General features: G+C 35.0%; 1 protein-coding gene and 1 pseudogene across 3 annotated transcripts in view; one reads left to right on the top strand and one right to left on the bottom strand.

Moving 5' to 3' along the window:
• SNX13 (sorting nexin 13) overlaps positions 1-15615 on the top strand; it is a gene marked incomplete at its 5' end in the record, with an annotated part of 138397 nt that overhangs the window by 38964 nt on the left and 83818 nt on the right. For both annotated transcript variants that reach the window (XM_082661480.1, XM_082661481.1), the window contains 4 exons: positions 867-979; positions 5108-5210; positions 7770-7859; positions 8917-9038. In XM_082661480.1, the coding sequence (XP_082517606.1) occupies positions 867-979; positions 5108-5210; positions 7770-7859; positions 8917-9038 (428 nt within the window). The remainder of the gene's footprint in view (positions 1-866; positions 980-5107; positions 5211-7769; positions 7860-8916; positions 9039-15615) is intronic.
• Positions 10363-11071, bottom strand: LOC309826988 (phosphoglycerate mutase 1-like; annotated as a pseudogene). The gene has a single exon. The product of its transcript is annotated as a phosphoglycerate mutase 1-like (transcript).

Raw genomic sequence — 15615 nt, 5'->3', positions numbered from 1 at the left:
TGCTTTCTATTATTTTCTTTTGGTTCAGTGTCTAATTGTTTCATTCCTGTAAGACATTCTTCTCTGGGCTTCTTGATGGCAGGAGTGGGACAAATGCATCCTTTGTATACCTCACAGTACAAGGCAAATGGATATAGGAACTTGTTGAACTGAATACATTTATTTATTTCATAATGACTTAAATTGCTAAAATCCAGTTTGCCTTCAACAAAAGGAGTATTTTTAATAGATAATACAGTATAATTCTAAACAAAATAGGGAAACAGGATGGAGAATTTTTAGAGATGTTTTGTTGAACTCGTGGTAAATTTTGGTAACGGGAAGTTGGAAGTTGTGCAGTTATAATTTTACAAATTTCTGCAAATAATTTGAGTAAATAAAAATATAATTTTTAGTGAGACATGGGTTTTTTACCTTGAAATTTTAATTTTTAAAAAGTCTCATGCTGTAGTTTTAAGATGAAATATAAACAAGTACAATCTGTTGTCTACTTAAGCTTTCATACATGCTTTTGCATATATAAATGTATAAATGTTTTTATTATAAATACTTTATCACTTTTCATGTCATTCAACAATTTATGTAATTTGTTCATTTATATTGCCAATAGATTGTTTTTTAAAATCGTTGCTGATATGCTATAAATTTGTTTCTACATATAGATTTTGTATATTGTTTCTGGGAGATAAATTTCCAAGAATGTACTTAACACTTTCAAAAGTAAATATTTTTAAAATTACTGAAACAATACCATGAATGCTTAAAAGGAGAAACATAAAGTATGTAAAAGTTTTGTTGGTTCTTTTCTAGTTCCTATGGAAAATTATTTATTTATTAAAAAGATTTTTTTTCCTGCTTTATTTCAGACCAGTCTGTCCATATGGGGATGGGGAAGCCTTGGCATTGTCCTTTCTCTAATAACGTTTGGACCCTTTGTAATATTTTATTTGGCATTTTATATCCTCTGCTTTGTGGGTGGGTAAGTATTCTCAATGATAATTTTATAATTCATGTCATGTTCAGTTGTTCAAAATGGAAACAAATGACCATGAGACCTCAATGAGAAAAAAAAATGATCATGAGAAATGGCAGTATGATTTGTGAATGCTATTTTTGCAAATTGTTTTTACCAGAGTTAAAAATAGTAAAATTAAGATAACTATAGAAATAAAAACGATGATGGTTATGATTTGTACCAGCAATATGGGTCATCATCTTCAAAAATAAATTTCAATTTCTGATGATATAAACTTTTTTGTGTAACTTGAAAAGTTTTTAAGATTTTTTTATTCCTTTTGGTGTTATTTCCCCTTTAAGGTTGAAATTTCCTTATCTATTATAATAATAAGATAAATAAGTTAAATTGAGATGACACATCAAGTTTTACAGACTAGAAGATACTGACTGTTTCATTGATTAGACTTCAGACACTAATGTTAATTATTATGTTAATGTTAATTATTGTGTTAATTATTTCCCTTAGTGAATGCTGTCATTTTGTTCTAGAAAATTCCAACAAACACCTGATTTTGCCATTTTTCTCTTCATGGTTATTTGGTTTACAGTGTTTATGCTTTACCTTGAGTTGATAAAACTTTACAGGAGAGGTTTCAGTCATGATTTAGTATAGCTTCCTATGTAGAATGTTTGGTATCAGATATGAATTATATGTAAGAAAATGTATAAACAAGAGAGATGCTTGCTACTTAGGTACTCTGAACAAGGTAGTTTAGCTGAAATGAGCATTTTGTTGTTAATGTTTATGTGTGTATGTATATATATATGTGTATTTGTATATGTGTAATACATTTATGTAATTATTTGTGCAGTGAATACCTATGAGTTCTTTCAGAAAAATCTTTTGAGACCCCAAATATTTGGAGGAATTGTTTGAGCCTATAGGTTTAGAGGACTTAGCTGAATTGAATAGCATATATACACTGTGGCCTGAGAGAGACTGTATAAGACACTGAAGGGATGGCTGTCATCCTGTCACATTTTTCAGGTTATGAGTTTGAAAATCATGTGTAACCATTTTATAGGGAGGTCACCCACTGATGGTTGAACAAGTGAGAATTAATTTAACTGGGAAGCTACATCGAGGACTATTCATAAAACTGTATTTTATATTAGATTTAATATTTTCCTTATAATTGCTTGGATATGGTATTATATACTGAGACAATTAAGAAATAAGCCATAGGAATCAGATAAATGGAGTTCTGAATATCTTTATTGATTATAAAGATGATTGAAGACTTACAGATCTGCAGCCATTTGGGCTTCCTAAATTACATTCTTTAGTCACAAATCAAGGCCAGACCTTCATGGTTGCACTACTCCCCCACAAGGTCATGGCTGCTTTTATTTATTGGAAAGGAAATTGAGGAGATGTTTCTCTCACAAAGGAAAGATTTCTTTTATTTCACTAATTGAATAAGCCTTTGGCAAAAGTGAGGAAGGATTTCAGAATATTTTACAATACTTCAGAAAGGGAAGAAATTGCAGCGTTACAGATGAAGGTAGAGGGGTGAGAATCCTTTCTCTTAGACTCAACTGCTCCATATAAAATTTGGGAAAGGGAAAAGGGTCACGAGTCCATTCATTTCGAAGTCCCAGGAACCTTTGTTGTTCCCTTTTTGAGTCTGCTAATTTATTAAGGAATAATTTCAAGAAAGTTTTTGGATATTTGTAAAGTTCTGTGAATTTTTTTAGATAAGTTGGGATATTGGTAGGTGTGGGAGGGCCACTATAAACTCTTTAGATAATATTAAGTCACATGGAAGGATCTGAAATTCCAAGTTCATGTTATGTCATAAATTGATTTGATATTCTGTTCCAGACTACTGATGTCAGGAAATATAGTGCCACAGTAAGGGGACTTCAATTTATATACTAACAAGCATCCAGAATCATCTCAGAGGATTAGTTAATTAAGCATTCCCAGGTTACTCAGTTACAGTCAGTGAGTATCACAATTCCTGAGTCAAAAATCTTTCTAATTTTGGCTCTAATTATGAAGAATGATTGTCCTTTCTTTAATGTAGCTTTATTTATATAGTTTAGTGCCTTATGAATTTTAAGAGCAAAAATAGGCTTTTATATATCAATCTTAAATAGTTACATTACATATAACTAAAAATCATTTCTTAGTTTTAGTGTTTTTTTGTTTTTGTTGTGTAAGTTTTAAAGATTTGTTTTTGTTCTTTTTCCTAGTTAAAATGCAAGTCAGAGAGGAATTAATACATTTTCTCATGGAAACTATCTTTTTTTTTTTTTTTTTTGGCTAGTAAAACTTAAGTTTTTGAGTTCTGCAGTTTACCTGTATACAGTGTTGATAATGTATATGTTTTGCTTATAGTCAATGGTAACCCCTTATTTTCTAAAATAAAGAAACCCTTTGGAAAGAAAACCACTCAGAAGTTTTTGGTTTTTGTTTTTCTGAATTTTGGTGGGTTTTTTTTCTGGTTATTTTGGGATACCTTCAGTACTGATATGAGTTATTTAATGGCATTCCCGTTATGTTTGTTTGGTTATGCAATCATTTGTAGCACCTATTTTTACTTAAACCTCAAGGCTGAAGCTATTAATAAGGTTCTTTCTAAGATCATATTATTCCTTAGCTTACTTTCCTACTGTCACACTGTGGGCAAAGGTGAACGTTTATTTTATGATAATGTTTTTAGAAATGCATTGTTAACTTAATATCAGCATTTTATTGTGTCTAAATATGCTTACAGCTAGGTAAAACTGAAATACAAGGCCAACTTGATTCTTAGTAATAATGTCAGATAGAACACAGATATGTGAAATTTACTGATAATTCTGAGGCCAACCTTTTAAAAAAGAAACAGAAACAGAATTGATGACATGAGTTGATTTGACTTTATTTGTTTCTCCAACCTCCTCCTTGCTTATGTGGTGCCTGTACTGAAGAGTGGTGAAATGGCAGATAGCCACGAAAAGCAGAGGACCTTGAGAATCTTCCTTTCAATAGCTAAGGCTGACTGTGTTTAATTTTTTACTGTTCCTTTCTTGTCACTGCACCCTTCCTTCCTTCCTTCGTTCCTTCCTTCCTTCCGTCCGTCCGTCCGTCCGTGTTGGGTCTTCGTTGCTGCACATGGGCTTTCTCTAGTTGTGGCGAGCGGGGGCTACTCTTTGTTGCAGTGCGTGGGCTTCTCATTGCAGTAGCTTCTTTTGTTGCGGAGCACAGGCTCTAGGGCACATGGGCTTCAGTAGCTGTGTCACGTGGGCTCAGTAGTTGTGGCACACGAGCTTAGTTGCTCCGCGGCATGTGGGATCTTCCTGGACCAGGGATCGAACCTGTGTCCCCTGCATTGACAGACGGATTCTTAACCACTGCGCCACCAGGGGAGTCCCCAACTGCACTCTTTCAATCATTGTAAGATTACTGTAAATCATTATAAAATTAAAATTTAATATTCTTTTATGGATTTCCTATCTACTTAGTAGTGCTTAGATTTATTTGGGAAACTTTAAATGTAGGAAATACTGATAGCATTTAGTCAATACAAAGTATTCTAAACCAGTATTTTATCTTACCTTGACTCCATAATTGTTTTAAAAATAATTAACTTTTGGGGATGTATTTATATTTCTTTTTTAAATTCCAGTCTTATTTTAAACAAATCGTAAATTGGATCTTTTTTTTTCCTGTATAGCCTTTGTTTATTCTGTATTCATAGTGGCAAGTTATATCTCTCTTTAATTAGTTAACAGAATTATAGAAATGTGGGTATAGCTATAGATGTACATCTCATTTGTCTTTGGTTATTAGCTTGCCTACTTATTTAATGAAGGTTTATTTTTCTAAAGTTTGAAAATGTTGCCTGAGATTCTTTGTGAAATATATTGGATGAAAACTCGTAAAGGCATTATTGTATAAATTCACAAAATGTTTATAGTTGTTTTAAACTTGAGAACTTAACAAAATCTGTCAATTCCTTGCGCCTCGTCAAAGTCACAAACTGACTTTTTAGTGAATGGTAAGCCATCAATTAAATCTGAAAAATATATTTGGTAATAAATAGATGTGTTAAATTGTAGTGAAGTTTTGTTTTTGTATCTATAATTAAATTTCTTTCAGGGGTTTTGTGGTTACTCTCCTCTTTGGAAAAACAAACTCAGAGAAGTACCTAGAGCAGTGTGAACACTCATTTCTTCCTCCGACATCAACTGGGATTCCTAAGGTAAGAAGGGTAAAGGAATGTGAAACCTTAAAGTCCTGCTGTACGCAGTGATGATATGTGATCATCTTTATATGGCTTGGCAGATTTTCCTATAATTCAGTAATGCTCACTATAAATTTATGAGAGTCTATCTGATCAGGCTTAGAAAATGCATGTTAGATGTTAAAGGTGAGAATGCAAATTTGAGGAAAAGATAGAAATTTGGGGTCTTTTCCTGCTGTCTTAACTTAGAATTTCAGTGCATCATGTGTATGACTTGTGGAAATGTCAATGAATATACTGTTTTGAATGAAATAAATGCATCGGAACCAGAGGGAGGAAAATGGGCACTTTCTCTTTTAACTCACTTGAAAAATAGAGCTTGCGATTAGGCTGTGCAGTTTCTATAATTTTAATAATTCAAGTCCAATTTTATATTATCTTTCCTATTCTTTTGTTTTCAATATCATACTCTAAATAAAATTGGAATTGTGTACTAGAAGTACGCTTCAGATTCTCATTGCCTTCAATTATTATTGTGGGATTAGGATGGTTTTTCTTGTATGAAGAGAGGCCAATGGTCTGGAGTTGATGCCAGTAACTGAATTTTACAATTATTAACTTATCCATTATGTGCTAATAAGACTTTCATATTGATAAATACATTTTTTTCTAATACTTACTGTAACTTTTAAAGTAATCTCTGAAACTTACTTCTGTCTCCCTTTAAAACTCCCTTTAGTGTGTATTCTTTGAGTTTGCTCACAGATCTTTCTGAGGAAATGAACCTTTTTTTTTTTTTAGTTGAGGTATAGTTGACTTACAATGTTGTGTTAATTTCTGCTGTACAGCAAAGTGACTCAGTTATACACATACGTACATTCTTTTTTTAAATATTCTTTTCCATTATGGTTTATCCCAGGAGATTGGACATAGTTCCCTGTGCTCTTCAGTAGGACCTTGTTGCTTATCAATTCTAAGTGTAATAGTTTGCATCTACTAACCCAAAACTCCCAGTCCACCCACCTCCCTCCTCCGCTCCCTCTTGGCAACCACAAATCTGTTCTCTCTGTCTGTGATTTTGTTTCTGTTTTAGAGATAGGTTCATTTGTGCCGTATTTTAGATTGCACATATAAGTTATACCATGTACTATTTGTCTTTCTCTTTCTGATTTACTTCATTTATATAATAAGAAAATCTCTAGTTGCATCCATGTTGCTGCAAATGGCATAATTTCATTCTTTTTGATGGCTGAGGAGTATTCCATTGTATATATGTACCACATCTTTATCCATTTATCTGTTGATGGACATTTAGGTTGTTTCCATGTCTTGGCTATCGTGAATAGTGCTGCAGTGAACGTAGGGGTGCGTGTGTGTTTTTGAATTGTAGTTTTGTCTAGGTATATGCCCACGATTGGGATTGCTGGATCATATGGTAACTCTACTTTTAGTTTTCTGAGGAGCCTCCATACTGTTTTCCATAGTGGCTATACCAACTTTCATTCCTATCAACAGTGTAGGAGGGTTCCATTTTCTTCATGCCCTCTCCAGCATTTGTTATTTGTAGACTTTTTAATAATGGCCGTTCTGACTGGTGTAAGGTGGGTGGTACCTCATTGTAGTTTTGATTTGCATTTCTCTAATAATTAGTGATGAGCATCTTTTCATGTGCCTACTGGCCATCTGTGTGTCTTCTTTGGAGAAATCTCTATTAAGATCTTCTGCCCATTTTTCTATTGGGTTGTTTGCTTTTTTGCCTTTTCTTTTTGAATCATTTCCTAGCCATCCATATTTTCCACTCACTTGAGTGGTACATAGAGAGGATGCAAAATATTTTAAGAATTAAGATCCTAAACAGTAATAAATCATAGTCAAGACTGGTTAAGTCTTTATAATCTGTTTTTTAGTATATGGTGTAAAAATGGTGATTTTGATTGCTATTTCTAAAATGATTCCTAAGTATATTTTATGAAAAAATCTTAGAGGTTGCATGTGATAACTCGAGGCATATGTTTTTTATATGTATGTGTGCTTTGGTTTGTATTTTTAATTGAAGAGTGTCTTACTACTTTTCACCCGATTTCCAGGTCACTGGTCTTTCTGAAGACTACAGAGAAATATTTATTTTCTTTAGTTGCTAAAAACCATCCCTAAGTAAAATTAATTTAAAATATATTCATTTGGCAGCTGGTATACTGTTGTGGGCTGGGAGGGAGAAGGAGGAAATAGGGGTGTGTTTAATAAAGACAATTATTTGACTCACCTGAAACACTAACTTATGATTTTAAAGTTTCATTGAAATATGGCAATATTATATCTGATATTTTCAATTTCTCACATTCTAAATAATGTTTGCTGATAATTGTTTTTGGTGATGACACAAGATTTTTTTTCTAGATGTCTAGTTTTGTTAATTTGAGAAATAGTGTTTGCTTTATACCCGAGTCTCAAGAAATAAGGTTATTTATTAACTTGAAAATAATGACAGGGAAGTTACAATGAATATTTAGTTAGAAGTAAACTACAGAGACTTTAAATCAAGAAACTATGTAATAGAATGTTATGGTTTCCTTTCAGTGCTTAGAAGAAATGAAACGGGAAGCCAGGACTATAAAGATCGATAGAAGATTGACAGGTGCCAATATAATTGATGAACCTCTCCAGCAAGTGAGTTTCAGTATGTGGTATTTGAATTCCATATGTTGTGTGCTAGGTGCATTTCTTTTGAAAATACTAAAGAAGAATTTTTGCTATTTGTGTAATATGCTGGAAATTCATTATAATGCTGTCCTTGGAGTCTGTACATAAAGATGCTGCCTTACTTATGAACTTACTTATAATAAGGTGTTTGCTTAATACGATATTAAAGCCTTTTGGTTGAATTTACATTTAGGAAAAAAAGGTTTTACTGACATCTGATAATGTTTCTAATTATTTTATAGTTAAAATGTTACTCTTCAGCTAATGAACAAGCTTAGTGGTTTGATAAATCAGATGTTTTTCCTACTAGTTTAATTACTTTTTTAAATGGATATTTATGGTTTCATTCAAAAATATTTTAAAAATTAGAATTCAAATTATTCTTCTCCAAAATATTTTTCATCGATTCTTGATTTTGTGATTATTACAAATAATGTATACTTTAAAATGTAATACTATTTTTTAGATGAACCCATATTTACTTTGTCTGATTTGCAAAAACATAATACATTAAACTGTATTATTTGCTATTTATTGGCTAACAGTGCTGTTGGCAGCATCACCGGTATTAGAATTAAGTGAATTGTCATTTTTATAATTTGATTCAATGATTCTGATGATATTCTCAAAAGAAAACATTTCCAAGATTATTAGCGTCTCTTGACATTATTTTGCATCTCATTCCATCAAACGGATTAAAACTTCATTATGTTGTAGCATTGGAAATTTATTTTTTCTGCAGGCTTCATCTTTATCTGAAATTGGGTGGGGCTTCGCCATAGATAATTCTTTAATTTTTTAAAAAATTTGGGCAGTGGATGAATTGGGCTACCAAAATAATTGAAAAATTTTTGAAATGTGTTTTAGTATATTGATGCTTTTTTAATGAAGGCAGTTATTTACCACTACAATTTAGTATGTAGCAAGTAAATATAAATCGCAAGTAATCCTTTCAGGTTTTACTTTGCCACTGTTACTTTTTAAATCCTAAAAAATTGTATTTTTTTCCATATTTTTGTTTTAGGTTATCCAATTTTCCTTGAGGGATTATGTCCAGTATTGGTATTATACACTAAGTGATGATGAATCTTTTCTTCTTGAAATTAGGCAGACTCTTCAGAATGCACTCATTCAGTTTGCTACTAGGTAAGGTCACTGCATTGTATTTATGCAGAAAAATTTAAATATTGTTTGTATCAATAGGGAAAATAACTTTCAAATGGAAGGAGAAAATTGATTTATTACATGGTAAGTAGAACAGTAGATTATTATTGTGGGATAACTCTTAGATTATAGAACTAGAGTCATAAAAACCTTTGTTCCTTTACATTTACAGAATGTTTATCTTGACTAATACCTGTTCTCTTAGTCTGTACGTCCGTTTCTTCCTCAGGGTCCAGTTGTCCAATCATGTGACTGTTCAAAGTCTTTCATCCCACTTACCGATAATACTTTTTTCCCCTCTTACCCAGATACTCTTGTTCTGTTTTATTTTGTTTTTAGTTGCATCACTCCCTTATTATACTGTTCTGGAAATAGGATTTAGTACAGTTATGCTCAAAATGAGTACTGGGCCAAGTGGCAGCGCCAAACAACTGGAACATGATTCGGAAATCTGACACAGTGAAAGACATGCTTGGACATGATCAAGAGGCATTTTATGGCCATAGAACAATAAGGCAGGGGAGGGGTTCTGAAACATACAACAGGGTGAAGTCCTATACCTTAGGAGTCAGGGAGCTTATCTCATATTGGTGTAAGGAATAGTTTGTTTTCTGTTAAGCACCACTAAAATCCCCGGAAGGTTTTTGTTGTTGTTGATATTTTTAACATTAATATATAAATAATATATGAAATATATATAATATGTACAAATATAGACACAACATATATGTATTTTATATATATATTTTGTAAAAGTAAATGCAACACTTAAACATTCAGGATTGATCCTAATCTTCTGGAGCGAGTTTCTCTGGTGTAATGGAGGAAATGTTTGTTTGAATCACCATGCAGGTTACATTCATCTTCTACTGGAATAACTAGAGCCTCCCAGACAGTCACATGACTACAAAATAGTACAGGATTAGCTTTTGGGAACACAAATAAGCTCTCTTGTTCCTCCTCATTGGTCACATCTTAGCATGGTTCTTGCCTATCTTCTACTCAAGCAGGGCCTTAGTAATAAACGAAGCACTAGCAAAAAGTCCCAGAGTTACTTCCTCTCCACCCTCTTGAATAAGTCTTCCCTTGACTTGGACTGAGGACCCTTTGCCCCATAGGTGCTGTTCTGACTAGATTGTATGAAGGAAATGGGAGCAGGAGACAAAATGGCTAAAAGAAAATTGGGAGCCACTGATCCCCATCTGGAGCTACAACTTAAGATGCCCACAGACATGTGCAGGGAAGAGGTGCAGAGGAATGGGGTGGGAGGGGGGTGTCCTTGGGAAAGTAGGCTGCTTGCTTGCCTTCACTTCTTGGCCTTGCCCTGGGCAGCCATAGCCTCCATGACTTCACACATGGGCTCTTCATTTCCCAGGAACTCCATGGGCTTCTTGTCCAGTTCATAGACAGTGGGACTACCAGTGGGCAGGTGCAGCTCCACAGTAGCCTCTTCAGAGAGACCCTCCAGAGGGTTGACAGTGCCCTGAAGGCTATTGCCGTGGGCTGTATTCAGTACCCCCTTCCCCTCCTCCATCTGGGGAACTATTTTTTCATTCCAAAAGGGCAGAGCTCTGGCAATAGTGTCCTTCGGACTCTCACAGGAGGGTAGCTGATCTTCAGTGAGGTCTGCATACCTCAGTCTTTATTGATGTTGCTGTAGAAGGGTGGTTGAGCTTCATAAGAGGTGGTAGGACATAATAGCATGTCCAGATCTTTACCTGGGTTTCGTCATGCTTGGCAGCAGTTTCTGCTTTATTGAAGTCAAGTCCTCACTATTGGCAGCCACACTTGGTCATTGGCATCCAGTGCTGTCTAGAAGATCCAAATGGCTTTCTTCTGCACCGTGGTGAAGCAGATGTCAAACTCCTAGCCAGCATCTTGTAGCACCTGCATGTGGTGCTTCACCTCCTCACGCCTCCTGGGCTCATGTTGGCTTTGCTCCAGCCACTGAAGCTGTTCTACAGGTTCTGTGTGCTTTTCCTGTGTGGGATCAGCACCACCTTGTAGGTGGCCATGGCGGCATAGACTGGGGCTCACTGAGATGCCAAGGTCATGACCCCAGATACTCTGTTTTATTCAAGCGCTCTGAAAATAGTTCAGCATAACTGCTCACTTTTGGCACATACCTAGCGGGGTCCTCTTAGAGGAAGAAGAAACCAAAGGAGCATAAGTCAGTGGAGAATACGTATTCAGTTTATTTGTTTACTTTCAGAAGAGAAGTGTATTTTAATGAGTTTCCTTTAAGAAACTTTTCTGAGGTATACAAAAATTCTCACTTTACAAACACCCCTTACATACTGCCTCCCATATAACAAAATATTTTGGTCTATATCCTTGTATTTAAGCTGCTTGATTTTGGGGAGGGCATTTCATATGCAGAAATTATTTATTTTTGAAAGAAAGGATTCTATCTTTGGGCGAATTTGCAATCTTTTTTTTTCTTAAATAAAAGAATTTGCTACCCAGTACACAGAGTGATTTTCCTATGAGCCTGTGGCCTCAAGGCAGGAGGCTGCATTGCTATGCCAGGAGTACACTGTCTAATCTGAAGGTATTATTCTCCAACCAACCCCTCTTCTTCCCTAATTAGGTTCTTGAAATATACTTTTGTACTTTTGAGAGTCTTGGAGAATAGAGCTTTGCCCTAGGGCTGTTACTTTGTTTCCATCTCTGTTCACATAGATATTTCTAGCTCATGCTGCCCTGTCAAGACTTTTTCTTCTATAATTCAGTTGATCTTAAGCTTTAGAGTGTGAGGTGAGTTCCTCAGCCTGAGGTCACTGAGGAGGCCTACAGTAAGTTTCATGGTTTGAGTTTTAACCTTACTTGGATAGATTTGAGCTCCTTCTCCCTTATGATTAACAGCAAACATTGTAAAGTAGCCAGCCATAATTAGGAGTGTAGACTTAACTGTGGAACACAGAAAATATAATAAAGTATAATCAAAGAAGTCAGAAATTGGATTTTATCTCCTTATTTCATATATATAACATTATTGTGTGTTAGGTATTTTTTAAGATCATTCTTTTGAATCGGTCATTCACTGCTTTTTATGGTAACACCATCCTAATGATGTTTTTCTCCCTTTGGAAGAGTGGGAATAAGAAGAGTTCATTATTCTTGTGTCTGCTTAAGAGTATATGAAAATATAAAAAATTTTAGACCTAGAAAGAACTTTGAACTAGTAATTGGAAGACTTGAGTTTGTATCCTGCTCTACCATTTAGCCGCAGTACTGTGAGCAAGTATTAAAAATTTTTTGGATCTTGGTTTTTCTCACATGTGAAATAAGCCTAATAAAAAATACCTGCCCAGTACTGCATTCCTCACAGGGTTATTGTCATGATCAAATTCATCTATTCATTCAACTAATATTTTGTGTCTACTTTGTACCAGCCAGGTGCTGCGGATACAGCAATGAATAAAGCAAAATCCCTGCTCAGTGGAATGTAATGAAAATAGTTCTTGTGAAAATGTTTTCAAAGTTGTGAAGGAATTTAGAAGTTTAAGTTTTTATGCCGTCCAACATCCATAATTTCACAGACAAGGAAGCTAAATTCCAGAAAGATTAAGCGATTAGTCTAGGATTATCTGTTGAGTTGGGGGCAGAGCGAGAATTAGAATCAGATTGTTCCTAATAGTTAGTATTCTTTCCTCCACTCGCTACCAGATATATTATGATCTAGATTATTAATCTTAGTTTCTCCCACCTTTCTTTCGTATCATTGCAATGCTTTCCCTGTTTTTGATCTTATAACCACCTTTTCTTTAAACTTCCTGTCGTAAGTTTTTTTTTCCCCCTTCTCTAATATTCTGTGCTTTCAAGCTAAGTATTTGGGTGATTACAGGAAGAGCCAGGTTTCTTCCATACTAGACTGATATGAATTTATATCTTTGCTTGTTCATTGGTCTTAAGTTTTTGGGCAAATTAATCAGCCTCTCTTGAGCTTTAGTTTCCTTATTTGTAAAGAGCTGATAATAAGCTACTTTTGAGGCTGCTTTCAGGTTAAAAAACAATATGATGTAAAACCTGTAGCATACAGTAAAGCTCAGTTATTGTTTGTGCCTTTTCTGTGAATGACTTTATTTTTGTCCTTCATTGGCTTTTTCTGTTACTACTAAAATGTATGTCTTCACAGAGGCTCCTTGACTATTTCCAATGTGAATATCAAGAAAATTAAGCCTGGTTATAATCACTCAAATACTTTAAAAATTCTTATTCTTGTCTGCTGTGCACTGTGAAGCATAAGTTATCACTTCTCTCCTTCAAATTACAATCTTGCATAGGGTTCTTAACCAACAGCCCATGAAGCCCTGAAGATGTATGCGAAATTGTCTGTTATTTTTCCTATTGAGTGATTCCATAGATTTTATTTTCAAAAAGGGCCTATGAACCCAGAAAAGATTTAGAACCACCAAATTCTAGTGTTCATATTTATTCATCAGCTTGGGGAAACAATTACAGAACATCAACATAAAACAAAATACTCATTTTGAGATATAACAGGAAGAAAAGGATACACTTAGAGTGTGAAGTTCTGGTTTTGAGCTTTAGCTCTATTATTTATTAAGCTCTATGGCCTTGAATGGGTAAAAACCATAAATTCTTTGAGTCTAGTGATAACCTATGTCTGCTTATCAGGTTGTTGTTAGGATTAAATGACATCGCATGTGAGAGAGTACTTTGTAATGATAACACCTCATACTAACATTAGTACCTGTTATTCTAGTAACAGTTTAGGGAAGGAAACCTTCCCATAGCACTTGAGTTCTCTGTGGAGCCTGGGCATAAATTAGGCTGGAGCTTTAGCAGATGAATCTGTGATAACCCATGTATTTTTATTCTCTCTTCAAATAAGATAGTATGATATAGGATAGAAAGCCCTGGGAGATTTGTATTACAATTCTACCTGTACCATTAAGTTATAATGCACTTAAAAGAACATTTCTTAACAACTCTGTACAGCAGTGATGCTGAACTTGTAGCACACTCTGAGTTTGTGAGGGGCAAAGGAGATGATGTGCATGAAATATTTCATAAAGTATTTGTCGACCAATAAATGACTTTTTGAGCAAGTTATTTGACTTTCTGTGCCTAAATCTCTGCATCAGTAAAATGGGGTAATTTTCTCATAGGATTGTTGTAATGATTATATGGGGGAAAAGTGCATGTAAAACATCATAGGATCTGGCACATAGCATGTGTTCAGTGAATGTTAACTTCTTTGTTGTTATTGTTGTTTTTGTTATTTGTTACATTCCTAGGATATATACACAGATTCTTTGACCTTGTCTTCTTAGCTCTATTTTTTTTTTTTTTTGAGGGGGAAGGGAAAGGGAGACAAAATTAAAGCACATGAAATGGAGAGAAATAAAGTGGTGATTTGTGTGGCATTTAGAGGATTTCATGTAGAGATAGAATGGACCAGAGTCACTGATCAAGACCTCATGTGGATTGAGGCCAAAACTGGACTTCAAGAATGGGTGTATTGAGATGGAGAGGGAGGGATAAAGGACATGTTAGGCAAAAGGAATAATCTGAGCACAGTTCTCAGAAGGGGGATAAGGTTAGTGTATGAGGAGGTACAAGTGAACAAGGAACCTTGTTGTTCTCAAAAGTGAAATGTGGTTACTAACTCTACACATCTGTTTCCCTGAACCCTAGGGTTAGTGGAAAGGAGATATATTCTATTGCTACTGTGTTCCTTCCTGAAGGGTTTTCCCGTGGTGTAAGGACATAGGAAATGTAGGTTCTGAGATTCAGTGGTTCTGATGCTGATGGTATCACTGTTCCTGGAATAACGGGGTTTTGCTACTGAACTCAGGTCCCACTGCTCGCTGCTTGAGAGGCAAATTTTGGTTGGAAAGGAAAGGTTGTTTTATTCAGGAGGCTGGCAACCCGGGGAGAAGGTGGACTCATGTCCAGAAGCCAACTCCCCATTGCTGATCAGGGGGCAAGAGCTTTTAAAAGGGAGTTTCAGGTGTGTATAGGCAGAGGGAGGGGGCTTTGTGCAGAGCAGCATAGTAAGCTCTGATAGTCATCTTGAAATTGGTCATGAGGTGGTCTGATTAGCATCATCTCGATTGCTTTAAGTACAGTGAATCTTCAGTTCCAGGGTCAGTTTGTTCCCATTTCCTTGAGGTCAGTTCTTAGAATTGTGTAAGATGGAGCAGCTTATGTCAGGGCTACAGTCTGGTCATCAAGTAGTTAACTTTTTCCACCTGGTGGGGGTTTTAATATCTGTAAAACAGCTCAGAGGATATGGCTCAATATTATCTGTAGCCCTTGAGGAGGAACTAAAGGTCCTTGACTTTAAGGACTGAACTATTATTATTTTGTCCTGTTTGACTATTTTACTTTGTTTCTGTATTTTCTCATTTCTTTGATTAAATTTATTCTTTGCCTGAAGTTTTTCTACAGACAAGAGGCAGGTGGAAGACATGGTGGTGGTGGTGGGATCTGTCTAGGGAAGCTCCCAAGGGTCCTGCTTGATTTTAGTTTGTCTTCCATTTTTCTCACTCCCTTTTGCCATAGAAATGTAAATCGTATGTTCCTAGAC

Source organism: Grampus griseus (assembly GCF_964374135.1).
Source record: "Grampus griseus genome assembly, chromosome: 9".
NCBI classification, from domain to species: Eukaryota; Metazoa; Chordata; class Mammalia; order Artiodactyla; family Delphinidae; genus Grampus; species Grampus griseus.
The sequence above is the reverse complement of the archived record's forward strand: the minus strand, read 5'-3'. Positions and strand labels throughout refer to the sequence as shown.